Source organism: Empidonax traillii, unplaced genomic scaffold, assembly GCF_003031625.1.
Source record: "Empidonax traillii isolate 1590-97213 ecotype Southwest subspecies unplaced genomic scaffold, ASM303162v1 scaffold383:size710549, whole genome shotgun sequence".
NCBI classification, from domain to species: domain Eukaryota; kingdom Metazoa; phylum Chordata; class Aves; order Passeriformes; family Tyrannidae; genus Empidonax; species Empidonax traillii.
The window spans coordinates 350,792-366,877 of record NW_020955576.1 but is presented as its reverse complement, the minus strand read 5'-3'; the positions used below and the strand labels follow the sequence as shown (position 1 = coordinate 366,877).

The window sequence follows — 16,086 nt, the reverse complement described above, 5'->3', positions numbered from 1 at the left end:
CCATTACCAAGGTTCCCTTCACCATCAGAGCCTTGGGACAGACCACCATTCCTGTGAGACACCTCCAACAGCCCCTTCCCAGCTCCTGCCCCATCCTGGACACGGAGACTCACCCGTTGCTCTTCTTGGCCGCCGACAGGACGTAGGCGCGTTCCCGGCCGGCCGAGCGCCGCAGGACACTGTTGGCAGCCTCAGTCCTGTAGGGAGGGAGGGACAGGGTCACATCCTGCTCCTCCTCACCCTGGCTGCTGCCTGGGCAGCCCAGGAACAACCCAGAGAAGGCTGGTGCCGACCCTGACAGAGCTCCCACACTCTGAGTCGCGGAATCGTCAAGGTTGGAAAAGACCTGCCGACCATCAACCCGCACCACCACCGTGGTCACCTCTAAACCACCCCCTCCAGGGCCACATCCACGTGTTCACTGAACACTTCCAGGGATGGGGACTCCACCACTGACCCCTCTTCCTGTGAAGAAATTAGCCCTAAAATCTCTAATCTCCAGCCAGTCAGAGCAGTGACAGCGCCTTAACTCCTTCAGTGTCACTCCTGCTGGACCACAGCCCTTCCACGTGGATGGGAAGCATCAGGGGGGAAAACCAAATACTTCCTCTTGCAGGAGGGCAGAGGGAGCTTTCCAGTCTTTTTTCCCAGACTGACCTGGATTTTTGCAATATTGGATACCATGGGACAGGAAAACGGGAGACAGGACACGCTCTGTGCTCACCCCGAGGGAAGGAGCACCGAGGCAGAGAGCAAATCTCTGAAAGGCCTTCTTGTGGTTCGACCCCAGGGGGCAAATGACCAAGTTTTCGTCTGTACAAGGTTTGTGTCTGAGCAAAAGGGGCTTCAGAAGCTCATCTGGAAGCAACAAGAGCAATCAGCCATGTTCTTGTCCATGCTGTGGCTGCCTCACCCCTGGAAGTGTCCAAGGCCAGGTTGGAGCAACCTGGGCTAGTGGAAGGTGTCCCTGACCATGGCAGGGGTGGGACTGGATGGGCTTTAAGGACCCTTCCAACCCAAACAATTCTGGGCTGATTCTCTGATTCTGCTCCTGAGATGAGTGTGACAGACCTGCTGGGATGCGGCCTTGGATTCCAGTCCCTGAGTGATCCCGACCCCGGGGCAGGGAGTTGGGCTCCTGCCAGGCTCTTTGTACATCTCTGTCTTCTCACTAGGACACAAGGCAGCCCACGGATTCCACAACCTTTCCCAGCTGCCCAATTAATTGGGCTGTGCTGTCAGGTTGGATCATGTCAGGCTTTTAATTATATTTTGTTGGAAGGGCAGTGGCCCGTGGGCAGAACTGGGCTCTGAGCACAAATATCTGCTTATTATTATTATTATTATTATTGTTATTATTATTTTATTGCAAACCAGCCCTAATGGCTCATCCATGTCATTCCCAGGAATGAACAGCCCAGCTGGAGAGAGGCCACTTGTCCCTGTCCCTGCAGGAACACGGAGGTACCTCCAGGACTCACCTCTTCTTGTGTTCATCCGGAGAAAAAGGCACGTCCTCCTCATCCCCATCCACAGATCTTTGCCTGACATTGTAAGGAGCTCTGAAACAGAGAGGGAAGGGCAGAGCCAGGGTAAGGGGCACCACCAACACACAGCTGAACCCATGGACGTGTGGAAATGGTTCAGATCCCGGGAAACACTTGTATTTTCCACGTGCATTGGGGTGCTCCACGTCCCTGCAGGGTTTGGTTTCCTTCCTCCAGCCCCATCCCAGAGCAGAGCCACACGAAAGGCTGTGCAGGCACTTCCAGCAGTGCTGCCCTGCCACAAAGCTCCTCTTTGCTCCAGCTTTCAGGAAGCCCAGCAATCCTCCAAACCACGTTCCCAGGCTGCACCCTCCAGTCTGTGCCTTGGGATAAAACTCCCTCCCTGCAAAGGCCGGTTCAAGGGACGCTTGATGGCCCTGGGAGCCACTTTTTTCCAGTGGGAGCTCTGGAGGCTTCCTGGGCACTCCTGTGCAGGTGGCCTTGGCACTGAGCAGGGACTGAGAGGGAGCTGCTCCCTCTGCACACTCACAGTTTCTTGTAGTCCTCAGTGGTCATCCTGTACCCAGAGGGGGACCGGCCCGGGCTCTGTCCCTTGGTGGAATTGCTGCAGGAGGCACAAATCACACCCATCAACGTGACCCTTCCCCAGGGGAGCTCCACAGGGTAGAGGAAAGCAGGGTCACCCCAAACATCCACCCTCACTAAATGCTGTTTCATTGAAGAGCAGCATTTGCCTCCTTTTTCGGATTTAGGACTGGGATCTGAGGTCTGCTTTGCTTCCCCGGGGATATTGTGAGTTGTCAGAGCTGGTGTGGGCATATCCTGCTGTGGGATGGGGGAATTTCCACCCCAGGACCTTGTGGCATCACCCTTGTCCCCAGACAAATCGAAACAGGTGGGAAATGGGGTTACAAAAGATTTGGCTCGAGATGAAACAATGCACTTCTAGAATCACAAAACCACGGAATGGTTTGGGTTGGAAGAGACATTAAAGATCTTCCAGTGGGCAGGGACAACTTCCACTCAACCAGGTTGTTCCAAGCCTCATCCACCCACCCTGGACACTTGCAGGGGTGGGGCAGCCACAGCTTCTCTGGGTTCAGATCAGAGGCACCCTTGGGTCTGACTTCCCAGGATCCCAAATTTAATGCCTTGCACAAAACCGGATCTCAAAATAACCCGCAACAAACTGACCCTGTTAAAAAACACTGACATCAAGGGCTACAGCTTTGAAAGGATTCCTGGTGGTTTGTTCCTCACCCTCCAAACTCTCTTGGCCAAATTAAACCCACAAGTCCTTCCGCAGGGAAAGTGAGGAACACAAGGAGTTTGACCCCAGCATTCCATAGGGATTTCATGGAGCTCTGGAAGCCCACAAGCACCGGACACAAGCAAGAGGATGGCCAGAAACGTGTTCTAAGTATTTAAAAGCTTCTTTTCCTGGGGAGGGAAGACACACAGGTACCTTTTCTGTGCTTGGTTAGGAGAGGAGGAATCCGGCACGGCCGAGGCCTTGTCGATGGTCCTGGTGAACACCCCCCTGGGGAGGGAAGGGACAGCTTCAGTTTTTGGCTGGAAAACATCCAGAACTAAGACCAAACTACCCATTAAACAACAGGACTGTCTCTTCAGCAAGGCCCTCCCTGAGTGTTGTGTTCCCAACCAACAGGACCCAACAGAGAGGACTGTTTTTCCTGCTCGTTGCTCCTGGTCCGGCTCTCCTTCCCCTGCAGCCCAAATTTATCCCATTCCATACCAACCTGATGAGGTAACCGGATTGGGGCTTGGAGGAAGGTGACCTGTGCAAAGAACAGACATCAGTGAGTCAAAAAAAAACCCAGGGAGAAACAACAACAGCAGCACAAGGTTAAAAGGGAATGGCCACGTGGATGTCACACCAAAAATCCAGCTGAGCAGGCCTGGAAGGATCCCAGAGCTGCTGCACCTGGGTCAGCCTTGGGAGGGTTCTTTACAAATAAATGGTCATCAAAACAAGCTCTAGAAAATAAATTTTTTTTAATAAGAAAAGTGAATTTTAGAATTTTCCACTGGCAGCATTTTCTGGCTCAGGATTAACATCAGGGTGGGGGCACAGAGGGGAGAAGTTGGACGTCATCGAGATCCTGGTTGGTTTATCACTGGAAAACAAGTTCATGTGAACTCCTCTGAGGGTCCATTCCTGGGAAGGGAGCTCCTCTGGGGGCTATCCTGTCTCAGTGCTACAAGAACTGGCAAGAGCTGGCACAGGAGAAGGGAGAGGAAGCAGGAAACTGCTCCTGGGAGAGGGCAGCGTTGTCTCCATCCCTCCCTCCACACATCCCTCTCTCCCTCCCTCCCCTCTCTGCCCTCTCCATGGTGACAGTTTCCAAGGCATTCCACAACCTCTCCAGAAGATTTCCTTAGAGGAGAAGTGAATTTTAGAGTTACCCAGTTAAAATCAGCCCCACTGGCAGTGCCGTCTGGCTCAAAACGAGGCCCCAGCACAAGGCAGGACCTCCTCAAGAAGAGCTAATCCCAGTAGGGAGGGGAAGAACCACTGGAAGCACCGACCCCCTGAGAGGGGAAGGGACAGGATGGACCCTCAAAATTACCTGTCATTCTGGGGAGCAACAGGTTTTGGGGTTTGGGATCTCCCACCGGCCCGGCCAGACCTGAGGGAGGAGAAAACATCATTAATTGACGGTCTGGCTGAAGGTGGCAGTGATGCTTTTGGAGAGAGCTGGAAGAAGAGATGGATTTGGGTTTGGTTCTAATTCCAGAGAAGTTGGTGCAGCCTGGTGTTCCCTGGTACTGTGGGAGCTGCAGGGGAGGTGTCTGATCACTGAACTACCTCCCAGCCAGGTCTGCCTGGTGTTTGTCACCCTGGAGATGGTGAAGCACTTCAAAAAAATAATGTGGAGTTCTCCTAAGGCTTCCAACGTGCCTGTGCTGCTGGATACTTCTCCCCAGCCTGCATTTATCCAAAATAAAATAAGGAGCAGCACTTCCTTCTGGCCCTGTCACTGCCTGGCCCCTCAGGGACCCCAAAACACGTCAGCACCACGACTGCTCCTCCTGCAGCTGGAAAATAGAGGGACTGGAGAACCCAGAGATCCAGGAGTGCTTGGACAAGGTGGGACTGTTGGGGTGTCCTGTGCAGGGCCAGGAGTTGGACTCGATGATCCTCGTGGGTCCCTCCCAACTCGGGGCGTTCCGTGGTTCCACTCACAGGAGTGGGAGTAGGAGGACAGGGAAAAGGGATTATCCTCATGGAAAGGGAAGGAGAAGAGGAGCATCCCCCTGGCCACACTTACAGGGGGCTGCTCTTCTTTTCATCCTCAGAGTCCGAGTTGTGGTGGTGGATCCAGCTCTTGTCCCCTCTCAGCGTGGTGCGAACCTTCATCTGCTTGATGATCCTGCGCCGGTCCTCGTCCGTGGGGGGGATGATCCCTCCTGGAGAGCCATGGGAAGGGAGGAGAGAGGGCTGAGAAAGGGCAAGGCCTCCCAGGAGCAGCAGGTGAGAAGGGATGGAGGGGCAGGAGCACGGGGCTCTCTCCTTCCCGCCAGAGATCCCAGTGCCGGGTGAGTCTTTTTCCACTTCCAACAGAAGATGGAGACACGAGGTCATCCAGACTTCAGGATCAACTTATCCTGATGCAGCTCCTCCTCTGCAGGGTGTTTTCACACCTCAGCACTCTCAGCCTGTCCCAGCTGAAGGAGACACTTCCTTTGGCTCCTCATTCCCACATTTCCATCCCCAAGCTCACTTGCAAATACACATTATCTAACCGAGTCTCCCTAAATCTGGGAATGTCCCCTCATCTCCACCCTCCTCCTTCTCTCTGGCCAGGCAACCAACCTCAACTACACTCTCTGGTTGGAAAGGTCAGCAATGCAATGAAACACAAAATTAAAACGTGGGAAAACAAAAAGTTTATGGATTAGGAACTGCCAAGTCCTCCCAGCGGGAAACAGGTGGGGTGAGAATAAAAAGCACAGGTTCGTGGGGAGGAGTAATAAAGCCAAAAATATTGGGAGCAGACAGGGAAGAAGACAGGAAAAGTCTCTGCCAAGGGAAGGAAATGTGCAGGTGATTGGTGGGAAGGGCTTTGGTCATCCCAGAGTGCCAAAATCCTGCTGGACCAAACTGATTCCAGCTGGATATTTGAGAGAGAGAGAAAGAGAGAGAGGGGCATTTTAGGTGGCATTTTTAGCTGTTTTCCCCTGGAGAAATTGTAAGATGAGGACCAGATAAGGAAATCTCCTTTCCCATGTATTTCTGACTATTTTCCACCTTTTCCCCGTCTGGAAACACCTGATAAAGGCTGAAAACACGGAGCCTGCTCTGCTCCTCACACTGCACCCAGTGTCCTCTGCCCCTGGACACCCTGAGGGAGCTGAGCAGGGACATCCAGCTGAGCTGGGGACACAAAGGAGAGGCAGCAGAGGGAAGGAATTACCTTTGCTGACACCCAGGGACATCATGGTCACAGCAGCAGCTTCCCCTGCAGACACTGCCTGAAGCCAACAAGCCCCTGGAGGAGATGAAAAAAGGGAAAGTTCTGCTGTAAAAAAACCTTTGGGGAGGGGACAGCAGAGCCACAGTGTCCCAGCCACAGAACCTGGAGGGGTTCTGGGACACTCTGCTGCTGTCCCAGAGAGTGGAATCACAACCAACCACAAACTGAAAATCGGGGGGGGGGGGGAAATTGGTCTGTTCAGATTCTGCCACGACAATATATATATTTTTTTTCTTCTCCAACAAACAAATAAATGAATAAAAGAAAAAACCAAAAACAAAACAAAACAAACAAACAAACAAAAACAATCCTCACAACTGGCCCGGTGTTTGGGGATAAGTGGGACACTTGATTTGTCCGAAATGGTTCTTTTCTTTTGCCACCCTCTAATTTTTTCGTGGAAGCTGAGGGATGAACCCTCTTTTCAGAGGAGAAAACCAGGCACAGACTGGGTTGGGTTGGAAAGCTCCTCCCGTTCCAAACCCCTGCCATTGGCAGGGACACCTTCCAGCTTTTCCAACACCACCCCCACCCCCCTCTCCCCGCAGTGTTTCCTTGCCAGAATCTCCTGGATTCTGGAATGACTCTGCTCCTCAGTAATGAAAAGGCCCAACCCTCTTCAGGAGAGCCTAAAATGAGCTTGTTATTCCCTGCTGGTGGGCTTGTCCCTGCAGTATTCCCGCGGTTCCACACGCCCAGGAGGAATTCCAGGCGCTGATCTCACGGCATTGCTGCTTGGCAAAGGCTCCTCCTTGGGCTCGGCTCGGCCAGAGCTCTCCCCACCCCACAGCCCCTGCTCTGACATCGTGGACCAGCTCTGCCATCACCCCGAGGATTCCATTCCTCCTGCAAACATTCCCAAACATCGGTCCAGCTCCCACCCCTGCTCATCCTTCCCGTGGAAATGTAACAGAGAGAAAGGAAAACTCATCCTAAATATCCAGGAGGAGCCTCTAAATACTTGAGTGTCTCCTTCCTGAAGGTGGGAGATGTGGCTGGAGCCATCAGGGGCGCAGAAATTCCTGTCATCTGGCAAATTTTGGGTTGAAAAGGAATCCCATTCCTCGGACCTGCCTGAGTGAGGCACATTCAGACCCTGGAAGTATCCAAAGCCGGGCTGGAGCAGCCTGGGCTAGTGGAAGGTGTCCCTGCCCATGGCAGGAGGTGGAACTAGATGGTTTAAGGTCCCTTCCAACCCAAACCAGTCCGGGATTCTCTCACCCTCCCTTGGTGCTCTCTTCTACTTATTAAACTCTTTCCCCTCCACAAAATAAAGTGGAGGACGGGGAAAGAACCACCCAAAATGTTTCACCCATTCCTTTTCCAGCGCAAATCAGGGGGACGGGAAAGGCTCCGCCTGCCGTGGAATTCAGGGATTTGGAAGCTGAAGGGCAGAGCGATTCCCAGGGTTTCTCCTCCAGCAAAGAGCTTTTGCAGGAAGAAGGAGAGGAAAGACTCTGGGGAAGGGCTGGAGCGAGAAGAACAACATCCCTATTGCTCAAACAGAAACTCTGCTTCTTACTCACCCCATTCCCCCCCCAGGATCCACCCGAGGGGATGGGAAACCACAACCGGGTGTCACTGGCACGGGGATAAAAACGTGCCAGCCACCACACGTGGGCCGAGCCTCTCCCCCCTGGCACCGCCTTCCCTGTTCCCACCCCCCGCGATCCTGGGAGGGGCGGCACCAAACCCTGTCCTGCTGCTCCGCCGAGATTCCCGCTGGGACAAACAGGAGCAGCGATGCTCCCTGCGAGCGGCTTTGGGCCACCGGTGCCAGCGTTTTCCAGCTCTGAATCCCGGCGGGCACTCAGGGATGCTCCGGACCAGGAGCTGGATGGTGATCCCGAGCGGAGGGAGCCACCAGGACACGCAGACACCCTTTAGGGTGTCCCTGCAGCTCTGGCAGAACTTCCCAGCAAGTTGGAGCTGCTCCCCAGCGGAACAGAGGGGGCCGGAGGGAAACCTTTGGCAAATCTGGTGGGACACGTGCCCAGTTTGTCCCCCTGAGTTGGCACTGCTGGGGGATGTTGAGGGGCTGGAGCAGCTGAGGGAGCTCTGGGGGCTCAGCCTGGAGAAAAGGAGGCTCAGGGGGGACCTTCTGGCTCTGCAATCCCTGACAGGAGGGGGGAGCCGGGGGGGGGGTCAGGCTCTGCTCCCAGGGAACAGGGACAGGAGGAGAGGGAACGGCCTCCAGCTGTGCCAGGGGAGGGCAGGATGGATTTGGGGGAAATTTTTAGAAGGTGCAAGCTCGGCCCAGCACTTGGGAGAAAATGAGAGAAAAAAGGGGGGAAATGGCCCCAAAATGATGCTTTGGGGCAGGAAACGCGTTTGGGGCACTCCAGGTCCCCGTGGCTACAACATCCCCTTGGTGCCAGGAGCTCTGGGGGTGCACAGGAACTTCCAGAGCTCCCTCCCTCCAGCACCCGCGGGTGGCTGTGCCCTGAAAACCTGGGACGTTTATCCCCATTCCCCACGGAGATTTTGAGGGATGAAAGAAAGGCCAGCAGGTCCAGCTGAAGGGTTTGTCACCTTTCCCACTCCTGTCCCTGCCACAGTCTCAACCCTCTGTGTCCCACAGGATCCCATTGCCCCCCCTGGATTTAAACCCCATCCACATGGAATCCCCCAGCTCTGTAATCCCCACTGCAGCAAACTCTCTTTACCACGTGGAGACCTGAAATTCCTCTGCCTCAAATAAGATCCATTCCCTTCCCTCTTGCCTTGCAGCTCCCAAAAAAAGCTCTGCCAAGCCAGACACGTCTTTTCCTCCTCTGTTTCTCCCTTACTTCCTAGAAAATCCTGCCCCTCTGTGACCAGGAATATCTCTGGTAGAAAGGCCAAACAGCAAGTATATTTTAGCCACCAGGGCTGTTCAGGAATGTAGATTTTTCTCCCGCATATTCCCGACAAATATATAGGGCAAAAGAAATCCATTTAAATAAAATCCCTTCTTCCCTCTGTATTTCTGGGGAAGGATTTCCATCAGAAGGGCTCCCTTTGGAGCCAACTGCCTCCTCTGAAGTGTCTGCACACCACGGGCCAGGATCTTAATTAGCACCTTTGGGTGCCATCGTTATGCAAATGAGCAATAACGCTGCTCCCTTCCCAATCCAAAGGGTTCCTGCTTTGTTAAGCCTTGCCCAGTACACTCTGGAATGGCTGCACTGGGAAGGATGATTCCCCTCACACACCTTCCCTGCACAACCTCCCTCTGGATGAATGTTTCCCCCCCGGGGATTCTGGAATAAATCCAGAATTCCAGCTCCCCCCTCTGGAGCAGTGAGGAGCAGGACTCCACCTGTTTTCCAGGAGAAATTCCCACAGGAGTTTTTTCATCCTCTGATCCTTAAAACCCCCAGATTATAAGGACAAGCCATTCGTGAAAATAAGCCTGGAAAGGCTAATCTAGGATGGTCAGTCCCCAAGCAGGGAAGGTGTATCCATAGGGAATGCACCTGGAAAAACATGGGGAAAAAAAAAAAAAAGAAGGGAAGAGTTCTGAGCTGTCCAAGGAGTGACTGAGAACACCACGTTGTGAGAGGGGTTAAATCCTGCCTGGGCCTGAGGAAAGGAAATCAAAATTAAATGAAAATGGAGGAAAAAAAAATCCCACATTGTTTGGAGCCATGACATGAAAATATTTCATTACAAAAGGCTGAAAATCGTTGGGTTTTAACTTCAGGGTTTAACTCCCTTTTTCTTGGGAACAAAAACTTAGTGGAGCTTGCAGGGATTTTTGAAAAGGTGCAGTGTTGCTAATTCCAAAAAAAAAAAAAAAAAAAAAAAAAAAAAAAAAAAAAAAAAAAAAAAAAAAAAAAAAAAAAAAAAAAAAAAAATGAAGGAAAGGGTGCCAGTCCAACCCTGGAGCTATATCAGGTTCATCAATGCCAGTCCACATTCCCAAGGCAAAGCAGCTGCCAGCTAAACCTTCCCAAAGTATTCCAGCTCCCTTTATCCCACTCCTATCCAAAAAAAAAGCCCCTCAGAAGACCCTTCTAAAATTCCCCAAGTGCTCTCCCACGGGATGAGCTGAGCAGGGGGGCACGTGGGGACCCCTCAGCCGTTATCCTGTGCTGCTGGGATGGGATAACTGGACAACTCTGCTCTCCCAAACTTCCCTCCTCCACTCCGTGTCAATCCCAGGGTTCACCCTCACACCTCTTGGCACCTCTTACCTCTCATCTCCTTGTTTTCCTTCCCCCTTGCTGGATCTCCAAGGCCAAAATTCACACCAGGTGGGCACCTGGTTGACTTCCCAGGATGTTTCCAGTGTGGATTCCAGGGGAAAAGAGGCTCAGCTGAAGCTGCCACCAACCCCTCGGTGCTACAGGAGCCACACTGACCCCGGCAGAGCCAATTTTAAATCCACCTCCTGTCCCTGAGCCCTTTCTGAGGCAGAACCTGCCCAACTTCCAGGCAATTAAACCCCACCGGCCTCTCCCCACCCTCAGGAATGTGGCACAGGTGGAGCTTTGTGCCAGGTGTGGTGGATGATCCCAGTGATCCTCCAGAGAGAGCCTCTTCCCTTCTCCGTGGGCTGTGAGAGGTGATTTCAGGGAGCAGCAGGGATGGATTTGGCCTGGGCAGGACAGTTCAGCACCCCCTTCATTCTGCAGAGTGTTCCAGGGGGATTCCAGGCCTGCCCCTCATTTCCAAGTGCTTCCCTCTCCAGCCCTTCCCCATAAGCAGCACCAAGATGTGGGATAGTGGGATACCCATCCCTGTTCCTTCTGGCTGAATCCCCTCATCCTGGAGGGCTGGATGGGTGCAACCAGCGCTCAGCTTTGGCCACCAAGCTCTGGGATGTAACACCGGGATGTCCCAGGCAACAGGAGACACGTAAAAACGGGAAATTCCCGCTGGCAAAGCATCCACCACGAGCAAAGATATAACTGCTCTGCCCCTGCAGGACCAAAATCCAATCAGAGCCCGTCCTGAGCTCCCCGTGCCGGGAAGGGAAGCAATTACAAGCCATTTAATTAGGAAAAGGGAGCTGGAAGCTCGTTTAGATGTTAATCTGGAGGGCACGGAGCGGGCAGGGAGCCAGCTCAGCTCTCCCGCTGCCCGAGGGGGGTCCCTGCCCCGCCCCGGCTCTTTCCGACACCTTCAAACACCACAAACTCCTCTCTTGGCTTTCTTAGGGAGCGATCCCTACGGATCACAGGCTGAGCGAGGGAAAGCTGAACGCAGCTCCAAGGCTGTGGGGGATTTGTCCTGCCCCCCCCCCTCCATCCTTCGATTTTTGGCCCAGCCAGACCAACGCTCTCTCTGCTAATAAAATTCTTCAAGTGCCTGAAATCACCAGCCCATTACTTAATTGGGAAGGATCCTGTTTTCCATGCAAGCCACTTAAAAAAAACAAAAACAAAAAAAGACCTAATTACCCTCCAGGAGATGAAACACTTATTGTTCTTACTGACTGGAGCTCCTCTTCCCTGCCCGGAGGGAAACGCTGCCAGCCACCCTCCTTTTTGGTGGTTCAACTGCAGCTTTTAAATGTTAATAACAAGTTTTTTAGCTTGCTGTTGTCAGGAGTTTGTAGGACACTCGGCCCCTTTTGTGTCTAAATAACCACCTTGCCCTGCGTGTGTCTCGGGATGAGCTGTTGGGCCCAGTTCTGAGGATGGGAGGAATGCCCTGGGAAAGGAAGCGGAGCTGCTTTGATCCCAGCTTTTCCTGGGAGTGCCACGGGGTGCTTTTAGACTCCTGGACTGTCCACACAGCCGGGGCAGCCACCGAGGTCAGGTTACAGCACTCCTGTTCCCGGTGTTCCCGGCCTCGGGGTGGCATCTCCTGTTGATGTCCCAGTTCCAGGCTCGTTTTTCCATGCTGGTCCCGGGATGTGATCCCCGAGTTCCTCCCTCTGGGAGGGCCAGCAATGCTCTGCACCAGGAACTGCTGGATCAGCGGGACCCTTTTAGGATGGGAACTCCCAGATGATCCAAGTGCTGCTGCCTTTCCTGTCCATGCAGGGACTGGATGACCTCGGAGGTCTCTCCCAACCTTGATTCCAGGAGTTGAACTCCAGCTGCCTCAACAGCAAGGTCATTAAGAGATGACAAACCGTGTGCTCCACAGCGTTATTTCAAAGCCCACGAGCCGTCACTGACGAAACCACCTGCAGAGCAGCCCCGAGTCGCCCCCGGCGATCCCGGTCCCGGTCCCGGGCAGGAGCAGCCCTGGGCGCTGTTCCCGGGAGCTGAGCCCATCCAAGGAGCCTCTCACGTGCTCCTCCCGCTCCTGGCTCCGAGCACAAACCTCAATCCCCCCCCCCCGGGAAACTCGCGCGCTAATGGAGGGCTTGGCCAGCGACCCGAACGCCGCAAACAGCACCCGGGGCAGCGGTGCGGAAAAATACCCTGGTTTGAGGATAATTGATGCCTGTTCTGACCTTCACAGCGCTCAAATTAAAATGTACTTAAAAGCTTGCAAAAGGTCCGAACCTCCTCCCTTTGAACCTCCTGAGGTCTGCGGGGAATTGTATCATCCAGCCCCAAATCCCGGGCCGGGGTTCCACTGTTCTGGGAACACTTTGAGCCCAGTTTTCCCAAAGCCAGGGAGAGAAGATTCTCCCACCTGGGTCACCTGCAGCCACCACAGCTGCCCCAGCAGGGAGTTTTCCAGCTGCAGGAGGGCTGATCCAGACCCTCCTCCCGGGAGATGGAGCAGGCTGGGCACGTCCTCGACAATGCAAACGTTGTACCTGGTCCTGCTTTGCTGTCCCCTGATCTGCTGGGAAGGGACAGCAGGTGGATGGCACAAGCCCTGCCAGAACCACCTTAACCCTCGCGATCCATTTCAGCACCTCGTGCCCAGCGCCCGGGACGTTTTGGAGCCAACGTTCCTAAAACTACATTTCTCTGAACCCTGATTTGAATGACATCCCGTGCCCGGGGAACGAGTGGCAACAGGAATTCCACGCCGGGCTTTCCCACTGTGAACTCACCCCCTGCAGCCCAGGATCTCATCCCGCCTCCCGCAGGGGCTGAGCGCGTTTGGAGTGGGAGGTGGTGAGGCAGCCTCTGGAAGTCCAGACCCACAGCCCGAGGGATCCTCCACGACCTGGGATGAGCCCCAGTGGCAAAAAAATATCCCAATATTGGCTCAGTACTAGGAGCAAGTAGATGCCTGTGGGGTGTCAAAGGGAGATGAACTCGGGCACAATTCCTCTGACAACCCCAAAATCCTAAACCCTGGCTGAGTGTTGTCCACACAGGCAGGGGATCAGTCCTCTCTGCTGCCCAGAGATGTGGCTACCCCATCCCTGGAAGTGCCCAAGGCCAGGTTGGACGGGGCTTGGAGCAACCTGGGTTAGTGGAAGGTGTCCCTGCCCTTAAGGTCCCTTCCCACCCCAAACCGTTCTGGGATTCCATGATTTCAGACAATTCTCAGCTGCTCTGAAGGACCAGCTTTTCCCTCCTGCCTTCCCCGTTTTTCCATTTAACACTGTTTCAGTTTAACACTGAGACTGTTCCACACACGCTTGGGGATGTTTAAGAAGCACCAGGAGATTTCTGAAGTCAAGCTGTGAACAATCAGGAATTCAATAACTGAAGCAGCCCAGGACACCTTAAATTAACCTTTCCAGGGTTGACTGTGCAGCACCCCAGCTCAGGGCTGCCCTGTCCAGCACACACAGAGATGCCCCAGGGAGAAGCTGGGCCGGGAGGAGGATCCACTGCAGGAGGTGCTCGAGGAGCTGGGTGTGAACTGGAGGGGGTGGGTGGTGACCCCCCTGCAGGTGGCATTTCCTGCCTCTGCCCCAGTTCTCCCGTGACATTTAGTCCAACAGTTGTAATTGCAACACAGCCATCACCCAGCGCACCCAGCCCGGGTGCCCAACACGGCCCTGAGTGTGAACCACACCAAGCACTGGATCCTCCTGACATCAACCTGATCCTGAGGCTGGATCCTGTGCCACCCACCGTGGCTGCAGAGGGGTCTGTGCAGGAGCTCTGAAACCCCTCAGCCTGGCACCACATCCCCTCAGGATCTTTATCCCAACTCCCCGAGGGCAGGGAACGCCTCTTCTTTCCCAAACATGGGGAAAAGAGATGAAAAGCTGCGAGTGGCCCCGGGGAATCCTGCACAGACCTCATTCCACGGGCAACACCGACGCGTCTCCGATGAAAAGCTGCAAATGCTCCATTAATTTCCTTGAATTCCCTCACAACCACAGATCCCACGAAGAATTAATATTTACTCAAGCAGATGAAGTTGGTAAAGCCACGTCAGGGAGCTTAAAGAGAGCAGCCCCCAAACCTGTCCATCCCGAGGGATCATCCCAAGGGATCATCCCGGGGCTCTGCTCTGCTGGGAGCTGGGAGTTTTCCGAGCAGGACCACCCCCATCCCAAAATCCTGCCAAAATTGCGAAATTATTTTTCACCGTACCGCGTCGGCACCTTGATTGCTCTAATTAAAAGGCATGAATTCCTAATTGCTCAACTAATTTCTGTGTTTGGAAAGGGAAGGATGTGGAGGACGTTCACCGCGCCCACACACTGTTGACCTTAAGCCTTGATGTCTCAGGATGAAAGGAAAATAAAAAAAAAGGAAGGAAAATTGTGTTTCGGTGTCAGAGGTGGAGCTTTGTGTTTGCATCACCCACCCACAAAACGGAGCAGGACAGAAAAGTCGCCGAACCTTCCTGACGTCACAGCTTTGCCGAAAGAAAACACAATATTTTTGGGGGGGGGAGGGGGAAAAAGCTGAAAGCTGTCACTCGTGGGAAGAGGGACTTCCACTTAAACCTGATGAATTTGGGGAAGAAATTTCATGCTTTTTCTTTGGCTGGCTGAATAAAAGTAACTCTCCTAAATACAACGTCCCGAGCAAGCTGATGGAGGGGGGGACAATCCCTGCTCCCCAACCTGCCCAGGTGAATCCATCTCCTCTACCGGGGGCAGGGTCTGTCCTGGAGCAGCCCTGGACTCTTCCAGAACTCCTGTGGGCCACAGGGGGATGCAGATGGGAGATTTTTGGCTCTTTTCCTGGAGCGAGCAGAGGGGTGGGGACAGGGAAATGGAGGTGACATTCCCCAAGCCCAGATGAAGCAAGGACAGAGGGAGGTGCTCTGTCTGCTCTGCACCAACTTTGCCACTCCTCACCAGGGTGCTGCTTTCACGCTAATTCAGAGGCAAACAAAACAAGGCAGAGAAGAGAGAAAAAAAAAAAACAAACCCAAAAAAAACCCCAAACAACAAACAACAACTCCTCCTCCCTGTCTGCCACAGGAGTCCTGGAAAAGTAGGGCTGGAGAGGGAGAAAGGGCTGAGCTCAGCCCAAGCCTCTCGGGAGGCTGGCAGGGCTCACAGGCTCCAGTTTTCCTGGTGGTGTCCGGACTGTGCTCGCTCCTGCCCACACCCCTGGAAATTCCGAGGGGGAACAGATTTTAGGAAGCTGTGGGGCGACGGGCAGGGAGGGAATTTGGGATCGCACAGGTGCAGCACAGCCCCGCAGCCAAACCTCCCCTCCTCAGCCTCAGCCACGGCACAAACACCATCCCTGGGGAACTCGGGCACCTTTCCAGCCCCACACCTCGGACCGGGACACCGCTCCGAGAGCTTCACCTCCCCGGGGAGGAGGAGGAGGATTTGCAGTGCCCGTTGGATCAGGCGAGGAAGGCACAGCGCTCCTGTTCCTCCCGCTCCCCCAAAAGCAGGCGGAGCAGCCCCCCAGCTCCCCCTGCGAGGCTCCGGGACCACCCCCTGCCCAGCCCTACCTACCGAGGCTCCTCAGGTGCGGTTGTCCCCAAAAGGCGGATGCGGAGCTCTCTGCCGGTGGTTTTGCTCCCCGGGGCTGGCAGAGGGAATGTCGGATCCTCCCTGGCAGCGCGGGCACACCTGAGCCCTTTACCTGCCGAGGGCTGGCTGTGGGCACACCTGAGCCCTTTACCTGCCGAGGGCTGGCTCCGGGAAGCCAAGCCTTGTTTTGAGGAGGAGACTTGGGTGTGTTTTTGCCCTTCAGGGGAATCAAACAGGTTTCTCCGTTCGGGCGGCACGGGCTCCCCTCCCTGCGAGCTCTCTTCTACATTCCTGGCATTCTCCAGCAAATGCCGTGTTCGCCAGCCCTGAG

The 16,086-nt window shown here is 54.3% G+C and overlaps 1 protein-coding gene across 1 annotated transcript in view; it reads right to left on the bottom strand.

Annotated features, from left to right (window-relative positions):
* Window positions 1-15,844, bottom strand: part of ZNF185 (zinc finger protein 185 with LIM domain) — a 33,780-nt gene extending 17,936 nt beyond the window's left edge. Inside the window, 9 exon segments of the mRNA XM_027893174.1 lie at window positions 114-197; window positions 1,482-1,562; window positions 2,038-2,112; window positions 2,974-3,048; window positions 3,269-3,307; window positions 4,100-4,159; window positions 4,802-4,940; window positions 5,948-6,022; window positions 15,734-15,844. Coding sequence (XP_027748975.1) covers window positions 114-197; window positions 1,482-1,562; window positions 2,038-2,112; window positions 2,974-3,048; window positions 3,269-3,307; window positions 4,100-4,159; window positions 4,802-4,940; window positions 5,948-5,972 — 578 coding nt within the window. The 5' untranslated portion in view covers window positions 5,973-6,022; window positions 15,734-15,844.
* Window positions 15,845-16,086: the final 242 nt, after the last annotated feature.